Consider the following 10,628-nt stretch of genomic DNA (forward strand, 5'->3'; position numbering starts at 1 on the left):
CTTTACTCTTTCCATTGTTTGCATGTGTTTGTATGGAGTTTGTTTACAGTTTGTTTTTATTTATTTGTTGACTTCATCAGATTTTTAGAAATATAACAGAAAATACACAACTATACTAAAAATACTCCTGGAGCTGTTGTTGCTATAATGTATTACTGCGTTTTAATAACAATTGTGGGAGTTGTTATAATGTAGTACTGCGTTTATAACAATTGGGAGTTGTTATAATGTATTACTGCGTTTAATAACATTGTGGAATTTATAATGTAGTACTGCGTTTATAACAATTGGGTTGTTATAATGTATTACTGCGTTTTAATTGTGGAATTGTTATAATTTAGTACTGCGTTTTAATAACTTGTGGGCGCTGTTGTTGTTATAATGTAGTACTGCGTTTTAAAATTGTGGGCGCTTTGTTGTTATAATGTAGTACCGTTTTAATAACAATTGGGAGTTGTTATAATGTAGTACTGCGTTTTAATAACTGTGGGCGCTGTTGTTGTTATAATGTATTGATACGCATTAATAAGTATGGTATGGTTGCGAGTACATACGCTGTATAGTCTTGAACGGATATGTTACTATATGTGGGGCGTGAGAGGGTAAGTGTGTAGCTAGTATCGCCTAGTACAGTATAATTTGTTGACTTAACCGAGTGAATATAGCAAACACGAAACTTAATAGCAAATGTATGATAGCAAGATTCTCTTGACAGGAAAATGTCACTGAAGTGTAAAATGGTTAATGACTTCTTCACTTACATAAACATTTTGATTAATTGGCAAATGATAAATTAAGTAAGGTTAAATTAAGTACCAAATGTTAACTAGCGATTGTTACATTAAGGCGAATGTTAAATAGAGATTTTTACATTAAGTAGCAAATGTTAAATAACGATTGTTACATTATGTAGCAATGTTAATAACGATTGTTACATTAAATAAATGTTAAATAGCGTTATTACATTAGGAAGCAAATGTTAAATATCGTTACATTAAATACAAATGTTTACGGTTTTACATTAAATAACAAATGTTTACGAACGATTTTACATTAAGTAGTAAATGTTAAATAGCGATTGTTACATTAGGAAGCAAATGTTAAATATCGTTACATTAAATAGCAAATGTTTACGAGCGATTTTTACATTAAATAACAAATGTTAAATAGGGATTGTTACATTAAGTAGCAAATGTTAAATTAAGTATTAAGCCTGAAGGTTAAAATTAAGTAGCTAGCTATAAATTAACTTGAATGTCGTAAATTATGTAGCAAAAAATTAAGTAGCTAGCTATAAATTAACTTGAATGTCGTAAATTATGTAGCAAAAGCTGTATTAAACTGCGAGCGATCCGTTTATCACCACTCGGTACTTTTATCCCCAAGTTATTGTGATATTTCTGAACTTTTTTTTTTTTATATATTTTTAGCAAAATAATCTTGGCATTGGTTATTAATGTGCACTTTTCACCTTGTGTGTGTGTGTGTGTGTGTGTGTGTGTGTGTGTGTGTGTGTGTGTATGTAAACACACACGAATTTATGGCATTTCAAAAATATTAACTTCTCCTTCAGACTATAAGATACAGCTAAAATAACTACCTTCTTCACGTGACGGTCGCCTCCCTACACACTAAACATGTCATTAAGTTTATGTACAATATTGATAAGAGTATTTTCTGCTCTTTATGTGTTTTAGTTAATATAGTTCAGGAGGGCGGGAGTTTGTAGCATCTTCCAGTATTATAGTTTAGTCGTGTGTCGTAAAAGGTGGCTCGTTGTACCGTATTTTGTTCACTGTGTAAGTTAAGTTTTATATACATACACTTTATAATATATTCATGTGTTTTATGTATACACATATGAAAAGGAACATATACATATGAAAAAAATAGTTTGAGTTACTTCATCTGTCTCTGACCGTCAATGTCCACAGTTCAGGATTAATATGTATTATTTTCATTGTCTTAACACCACATATAGACAGATATACGACCACATGTTGTTACTTAACACACCTCTGATGGCTTATATCCCGGTCCTTAAGTTATACATAACCAAGAGGGACTTGTGTGTGGTGGGACAGTACAGCTTTTTGTTTATGGTTAAATGAAAAATCTTGTTTCTAGCTCAGCTTGTATTTGACAAAAAAAGATTCTACAGGGTTTGTTTTACAAGTCAATAAATAAGGGAATGGGTGACTCTTTTTAGGGGGAGGTGAGTGAGGGGGTGTGTGTGTGTGAAGGCTTTATGGCGCCGACACCCAACAGAAACACTTTGATTAAGTACACAGCACTCGGAGCTCCTCCTTCCTCCTCACCTCGACCTACCACTTGACCATTCAGCCGTCAAGTGGCACCGAGGCCGACAGGAGGTAACACTTACATTTACACTAGTAACATAATAACACTTTTACATTTTCTAAATCACTAGGAAATAATTTCTTATTTCTCTTAGGGATGACTAAACAGGTGTGGAGCTACTCTCTCAGGCACACACACATACACACACACATACATATACACACACAGGTAATGAAGATATGGGGCATTATCGGAGGCGGAAGGGTGCATGTGTGTGTGTTACCTAGGGAGAGGTGGTGGTTTAGCCAGCCTTAGGGAGAGACTGTGAGAGAAGATTTGGGACTGTATGGGAGGACGTGGGACTTTATGGGACTCGAGGCCGTATACTACTGTGGGCGGGACTGGCTCGTGGGATGCTGGGGATGAGGGATGTGGGTGAGTTAAGTGTATGGGAGAGGTACTAATCACCCCCCTGGGAGCCTGTGGGAGAGTCAGCCCCCTGGGGAGTGGTGCATGGGAAAGGGAGCCTACTTACACTCTGGTACTATTGTTCACGTGTGCTGAAGTCCTGTGTAGTGCTGAGTGGGCGTGTCTCTGTCTCCCACTCCTCCCGCTTTCTCCCCTATAGCATCAGTTAACACACTACAACACCTCAGTTAACACACTACAGCGCCCCAGTTAACACACTACAGCGCCTCAGTTAACACTACAGCGCCTCAGTTAACACTACAGTGCCTCAGTTAACACACTACAGCGCCTCAGTTAACACACTACAGCACCTCAGTTATCATGTTCTGCAGCATCTTCAGTTAACACTAGAGCGCTTTAGTTAACAACACACTACAGCGCCTTATTAATCTTGTTATACAGCACCTTAGTTAACACACTACAGCGCCCCTCAGTTACCACCACTCCGCCTCCTGCCCACACAACACACACTCAACACTTGTCATGTCTACAATAAGGGGAGGAAAGCGTCGAGGATGACCAGACAACTTATTTACATATTTACTACACGAGGAACTTATCACAGCTGTAATAAACTGAGCACCGCGGCGGAGCACAGGCGCATATAAATAATAATAATAATATATATAATTGAATGTATCTTGTCGCGAACTAGAAGCCACTGGTATAGAGGTAAGTCTCACACGTGTGGGAGGAGTATGAGCACTAAGGTTTGGCACACACTTTATGTACACTATTTACACTGCTGCTGCTACCTGTTGTTGTTTCCTCTGCCCACCTGGCCGATAAGTATCTGCGGGAGGGTGGGTGGGTGTACGGCAAGGCAGGTAGAGTGGGTGGGCGGCCTCACAGCTTCTCGAGGCTCTTGGAGTTTGTGAGAAGTTCCCGGGTTAGTCTCCACGCCTGCTTGGCCGCCGACTCAAGGGCGGGAGGTGACGCCCCCCGCAGGAGGTTGATATTGGGCAGGAAGTAGTGAGGACAGCGACGGCACTGGAGGCACGTGATGAGCTGCAGGAATATGCCCACCAGGCGGTCCCCCAGCGCCCCCTCGTCCCACTCCGCCTCCCGCGGGTGTTTCTCACACTCGTATAACATCAACGTCTTCACAGCGTAGGCCGGCACGGGTTCCCCTGGCAGGTCCAGGTGGCGGTCCCGTAGCGTCTTTAGGATGGCCAGGCACCGCTTGCGGGAGGCGCCGTACAGGAGGCGGTTCTCTGCGTCGTTGAAGGATAACACCCAGGCGTCACCCTCCAGGCCGCCACCGTTCTTGCCTGCTATGCTGCTGCTCTCCTTACTCAGGAGGTCGAAGCCTTCGGTCTTGACCTCGGCGACGAGGCTGGGGGGCGGCCAGGGCACGTGCGGGGACGGCCAGTGTGCGGCGGAGCGCGGCCACACGCCCGAGCACTTGAAGGCTGGCGTGATCTGTACCACATAGCGGTCCCGCACACGTAACCTCACCTCGCTCGTGTCCCCCACCATCCTGACGGAGTCCCGATAGGTGCACTTGTCGATAGACTGTGCCACCAGCGTGTGCAGTCTAGACCGCATCTTGCGAGCGGACAGGTAGCCAGACGCCGTGATGAATTCCACCCACAGTGACATGGAACGTTTCCGGCCGTCGCTAAGCTTGAGTACCGCGCTGCCGGGAATACTTCCGTCGTCAACGAAATTAAATTCTCCCATTTGATTGAGGTACAATATCGCCTCAAACTCGGTGGGCGAAACGACGTTGAGTCCCTCGAAGCGGCCATTGACCTCTGCCAGAGAGGAGATCACCCGCGGCTCCTGTACCTCAACTTCCTTCAGAACATCTTGCACGACCTTGACAACTTCCCGCAGAGTCTTTGCAACAGCTGCCCGGCGGGCGGCCACTCGCTCCGTCGAGTATTTGTTTACCTGGTACAGCATGCGTGACTGGGCACCCTGCATGTCCGCCGGCACCAGCATCCCAACACCGCGCTCTGGCCTCCTACCTCAGGTACAAGAGGAGTGCTCCTTGGTGGGGGAAACAATGTCAGATGGGGCACAAGTTGGTTGGTACCAGGGCCAAGTGGAGGTAGCGGGGGGCACGTGACAGTGGCACCTGCCTGCCACTCGATGCAACGGGACTTCCTCGCAACCTCGCGCTGCTAATTACTGATGCGTGAGTTGCGCCTGCAGGAGATGCAATGTGGGCGGAGCCTTGGGGCGGCGCGCCTCCCACTGCCCCGCCCTGGTGTCACGGCGCCGCGTTAGGAGCAGGACACCGACAGGACATCCATCTTGCCGGCCGTCAGGACCCACGACCTACCCTAGCACACGCCGATCGATGGCCCTATGACTGTTGTCACGCGGTGGCTGCTTCAGGTACTAAGTTACAGGAGGTTGACTGATTGACTTAACTGTCCACCCACCGCGACGGCTCGGCAGGCTGTTATTGTTGTTTTTGGTAGTAGTAGTTAGCGCATTAGCACTGTTGAAGGTATTCTGTTCTGGTGAGAAGGTCACGGGTGAGGCGCCACGTTTGGGAGGCCCCCTGAGTGAGGCTCTGGCGGGGTGACCCACGGAAGAGGTCCACCTGAGGCAGGAAGTAGTGGGGACACCTACGACACAGCAGACATGATATGAGCTGCAATAGGATGCCGTTGATGCGGTCCCCCAGGCTGATGGTGTCCCACTCCCACTCGTGTGGGTGTTTCTCACACTCGTACAACACCAGGGTCTTGAGCACGTACGAGCTGACGGGGTTACCTGGCAGGTCGAGGTGCCTGTCTCGCAGAGTCTTGAGGATAGAGAGACACTTCTTACGGCATCCCTGAGTGAGGAGTCTGTCCTCAGCCTCCATGAACACCATGACCCAGGTGTCACCCTCAGCCGTGATGGCAGCGTCTTGCTTCTCCTTGTCCTTGTCTCGTGCTAGGTGGGAGCAGTCACGTGACACTAAGGTGAACCCTGACATCTTGACCTCTGCCGCCAGCTCCACCCCAGGCCAGGGCAAGGACAGCTCAGGCCAGTGGGCAGCTGACCTGGGCCAGATGCCGTAACACTTGAACGCGAGGGTGAGGTCGAGGGTGTAGGTGTCACGAATCCTGACGCGGACCTCCGAGGTGCCGCCCACCATTCTCAGCTGGTCGCGGTACTGGGACTTCTCCACCGCCTGGGCCACCAGGGTCTGGAAGCGGGCACGCATCTTACGTGAGGACAGGTAACCCGAGGCCGTGATGAACTCTACCCATAGCGACATGGACCTCTTGCGACCGTCACTCAGCTTGAGGACGGCACTCCCAGGCACAGTACCGTCATCCACCAGGTTGAACTCTCCCATTTGGTTGAGGTAGATGGTGACTTGGTACTCGTTAGGGGAGAGGATGTGGAGGCCCTCCCAGCGGCCGCCGGCCTGGGTGAGCGTGGAGAGGCAGCGGGGCTCCTGCGCCTCCACATGTTTCATGAGGTCATGAGCCACCTGCACCACCTCCTCCACCCGCTTGTTGACGATCATACGCCTCTTGGACACCTGCTCGGCGTAGAACTGCTCGAGGGCGGCCACCAGCTTGCCGGAGCCAGAGGAGACGCCGTCGCTGGGCACCAACATGGTGTCTGGTACTCTGTCTCCGCTGCACACACACACAATATTCTCGTGGCGAGCCTCACAAGTCGGCCAGGCAGGGCAGCCGCATGTAACTTATTCCACCACGCTTCACGAGGCGCTGCTTACAACTCCCTCGCACACAGTTAGGATCGAAAACTTGATTTGGGGCTTAAATCTCCGTGAGTAATTACTATATAATATCCATTTAGTTCACTGATAAGTTGGCTCCTCTAAACTACGACTTCGTCTGTTCCCTATCCTTGGGATCTACTGGCTATGAGTGACGTCAAGGTGAAACCTTCTCACCATTGGCCAACGCTCGGTGGGCGGTGCAATCGATAATCCAGAGCGAGAGGTCGCGCTGCCATTGGCTGCAGGGTTTCACGGTGGGATGGCCCGTCCTCTGGCTGGGCTGTGGTTGGCTGGTGGCCTCAACGAGCCGGCGAATGCCAAGAGTGATTAGTTGTGAATCGTTGACGAGTTGACAGAAGTTGCGCCTCGCCCCGCCCCCTCTTGAGTAGTGCCCCGTGATGTGGCTGCTCGCCGCCTCACACGTAAATTAATAGACTATCGGCTCAAACAAAGGAAGACAAGGGCGGCAGTACCTACCTGTGAATTAAATACCAGGTTTAGCGAGAAGACGCGAGCCAGCCCGCAGGTGGTATGAAGACGTTACTGACCCAGGGCACCGCCACACCACACCACGCCCGCCGCCCGTCTGCCTGCCCTCACCTTTCAAGTGTGCTCACCTGTAAAAGACACTCAATTACACTCAAGGAATTCCTCCCCCCCTCCTCTAAGTGAAGTGCCGAGTGAGTTGAATGCTGAAAAAAAAAACAGGAACAATTATGGAGGAAAATTAGTATCATCACATGAATAAAATCTGGCGTGTGAGTGTTTAATTAAGTATTACCCTGGCTGAGTCGATGGTTAGAGCGCCGCTGTCATTAATGTGGCTGGTCAGGTGTTGGCAGCCCGTATCACCTTTCATAACACTGACCCGTCACCTTCATCTCAATGTTTATAATGTTTAACCCCCGGGAAAATGTTGATGGTAAAGTTTACACGGCAGAAGCGATGGGGAAAATGTTTATGGTAAACTATGTTGAACGGGAGGAACGATGGGAAAATAATGTTTATATATTGATGAGGACTGGAAATGTTTATAACAAGGATAACATGTTAAAAGGAAACACACAATGTTGCTCCTCATGAAATGTTCGGTGTCTTTAAAATGTTTATACTAACAAGAAAATGCATATACTAACGTTTTGTAAATCCGTAAACTGTTTATATCTGCTGAAACATCGACAATACGGCAATGTTTATTAATGGTTGCTGAAGTGTCCCAAAGAAATTACATTTTTTTCTTTATTGCGAGAGTAAAAAGGACGTTTCGGTAACAACTAAAGAAAATAAATTTGATATAATAATTTAGTAATGTTGAGTGTTGAAGAAATTACTTAATGGCGTCGAGGTGTTATAGAAGTTAGTTAATGGCGTCGAGGTGTTATAGAAGTTAGTTAATGGCACCGAGGTGTTATAGAAGTTAGTTAATGGCGCCGAGGTGTCATGGAAGTTAGTTAATGGCGTCGAGGTGTTATAGAAGTTAGTTAATGGCGCCGAGGTGTCATGGAAGTTAGTTAATGGCGCCGAGGTGTTATAGAAGTTAGTTAATGACGCCGAGGTGTTGAAAACTATAAGACATATGACGTTTTATTATTGACTGAAATGTTAAGTGATTTTTTTCAAGTTCTTCTTGTCATGGTCTCGTCGATGTCATGGTCTCATCGATGTCATGGTCTCGTCTATGTCATGGTCTCGTCTATGTCATGATCTCGTCGATGTCATGGTCTCGTCGATGTCATGTCCTCGTCGATGTCATGGTCTCGTCGATGTCATGGTCTCGTCGATGTTACATCCTCGTTGATGCCGGTCTCGTCGATGTCATGGTCTCGTCGATGTCATGATCTCGTCGCCGTCAAGGATTCTGTCGATGTCTTGGTCCCGTCGATGTCATGATCCTGCCCGGATTAGTCTCTGTCGATGCTCGCGAGCTCGTTGGGTGTCATTTCGATGGTGTCATGTATTTCGTCGATGTCATGGTCTCGTCGATGTTATGGACCTGCTGATGTCCTGTTGATGTCATATGATCTCGTTGGTTTTGCTCTCGATGGCGCTCATGGTTTCGTCGATGTCATGATCTCGTCGATGTCATGGCCTCGTCGATGCTCACAATAACTCTGTCTCGTGATGGTGCTTAGACCATATTCGTGCGCCATGTCCTTTTGCCATCTTGACTACCCGTGCCATAACCCTCACCTGTGTCAGAACCCTCACCAGTCATAACCCCTCACCCGTGTCATAACCCTCACCCTTGTCATAACCCCTCACCCGTGTCATAACCCCTCACCCGTGTCATGACCTCACCCGTGTCATGACCTCACCCGTGTCATAACCTCACCCGCGTCATAACCCTCACCCGTGCCATAACCTTGACCTTAATTGACCTCTTGTGGCGCCAGTTAAACGTGTTTTCATCTGGTTCCTGTATGAGTCGCATACACTCGACGTATAGTTGTGTATGTTGACTAAGGTTGGGGAATTTTCCGTATAGGATTCTGTATATTTTCCTGTGATTATTTTCCTAGATTTAGTTTTCAGATTTTCCTAGAGTTGTGAGAATGACAGTGTTGACCCGTGCGCTATAGGATTGTACATTTTCCTGTGATCATTTTCCTAGTTTCAGATTTGCCTAGGCCCATGTATTTGCTAGGAATATGTATTTACCTAGCAGCGATTATTGTCTTGGAACTGTTTTTGATGACGTAGGCGCTAGGGTTATTTGTTTTCCTAGCTGTGATCATTTCTTTAGCGCTAGGAATGTGAACTAAATGGATATACACTAATAGTTTTATTTTTTTGAGCGCTAGCAACACGTATGAACTATAGGAGCAACGTGCTAGTAATTTAATAACTTGAGCGCTATAGCAACATATACCATCTTGCTAGTAAGTTTGATTTGAGCGCTAGATTGTATCTACTAGAACCTTGCTAGTATTTCCACCATCTTGAAATAGGAAGAATGCGAATATTTTTTTGATACTGATATCATTTAGCGATTTCTCTTACCGGTGTTATTTACCGATATCATTAACCGATGAATTTTAACCAATTTCACTTACCGATGCTATTTTCTGATGTAACTTACCTATATACTGTAATTCACTGATTTCACTTACCGATGTTATTTGCCGATGAACTTACCGATGTAATTTGACAGATTTCACTTACCGAAGTCACTTACCGATTTGGAAAACAATTTTAACGGATAATTCTTGATGTAGCGTTTATGTAGAATTTATAGGTTATGTAGAGAGAATTTATGATATAATACACCTAAGAATATTAACTCCCCGAACCTATTTGACGGAGAATTTATTACAGAATTTATTTAGAATTTCGAGTAAAGGAAGTGGATAATATACATAAAATTTATTATACAGAATTTATATAGTTACGGGTTGAGGAAACGAAATGTATGATATAGTATTTATATAGTTGCGGGTAGAGGACGTGGACGATATACACAGAATTTAGTGTATATAATGTATATAGTTACTGCTATAGGAGACAGAATTTACGATACAATGAACTAAAAATAAATTAACTCGGAACTCATTTCACAGAATTTAATAGATAGAATTTATATATATTCTCCGATAGATGGCACAGAAATTAGATACGGAATTTATAATATAAAATTTATAAAAAAAATCCGGATGTAGGAGACGGATAATATAGACAGAATTTATTAGACATAAGACGTAGAATAAAATCGCTTTAAACTTCGCCAAAATTGTTGATTATTATCCGTACATTTACAAAGGGGATAATATGCCCAGATCCTCCACGACACACAAGCTTACGGTGAGGAGTGTCATATGGTGATGTGTCATTCGATGACAAGTGTCATATGGTGATGTTTCATGCGACGAAAAGTGTCATATAGTGATGTCATGCGATGAAAAGTCATATGGTGATGTCATTCGATGAAAATTGTCATATGGTGATGTGTCATGCGATGAAAAGTGTTATATATATATATATATATATACATATATATATATATATATATATATATATATATATATATATATATATATATATATATATATATATATATATATATATATATATATATATATATATATATATATATATATATATATGTAATTTGTGTCATGCGGTAAATGGTGTTATATAGAGATGTGTCATACAAATAATAGTG

The 10,628-nt window shown here is 44.8% G+C and overlaps 2 protein-coding genes across 2 annotated transcripts; both read right to left on the reverse strand.

Moving 5' to 3' along the window:
* Nucleotides 1–2,120: 2,120 nt before the first annotated feature.
* LOC121874773 (protein mab-21-like) lies at nucleotides 2,121–4,964 on the reverse strand. Its single transcript, XM_042379066.1, has one exon. The coding sequence runs from the start codon at nucleotides 4,714–4,716 to the stop codon at nucleotides 3,616–3,618; it is 1,101 nt and encodes a 366-aa protein (XP_042235000.1). The 5' UTR covers nucleotides 4,717–4,964; the 3' UTR covers nucleotides 2,121–3,615.
* A 246-nt stretch (nucleotides 4,965–5,210) lies between these two features.
* LOC121874772 (protein mab-21-like 2) lies at nucleotides 5,211–6,621 on the reverse strand. The gene has a single exon (XM_042379065.1). It carries the CDS (start codon nucleotides 6,338–6,340, stop codon nucleotides 5,216–5,218), a length of 1,125 nt encoding a protein of 374 aa, XP_042234999.1. The 5' UTR covers nucleotides 6,341–6,621; the 3' UTR covers nucleotides 5,211–5,215.
* Between the last annotated feature and the right edge of the window lie 4,007 nt (nucleotides 6,622–10,628).

The sequence above is a fragment of the Homarus americanus genome, unplaced genomic scaffold, assembly GCF_018991925.1.
Source record: "Homarus americanus isolate GMGI-L3 unplaced genomic scaffold, GMGI_Hamer_2.0 scaffold40841, whole genome shotgun sequence".
Classification (NCBI taxonomy): domain Eukaryota; kingdom Metazoa; phylum Arthropoda; class Malacostraca; order Decapoda; family Nephropidae; genus Homarus; species Homarus americanus.

Excerpts from the sequence above, each read along its gene's own strand:
- LOC121874773 (XM_042379066.1), bottom strand. The coding sequence starts at position 4,716 with ATGCTGGTGCCGGCGGACATGCAGGGTGCCCAGTCACGCATGCTGTAC.
- LOC121874772 (XM_042379065.1), bottom strand. The coding sequence starts at position 6,340 with ATGTTGGTGCCCAGCGACGGCGTCTCCTCTGGCTCCGGCAAGCTGGTG.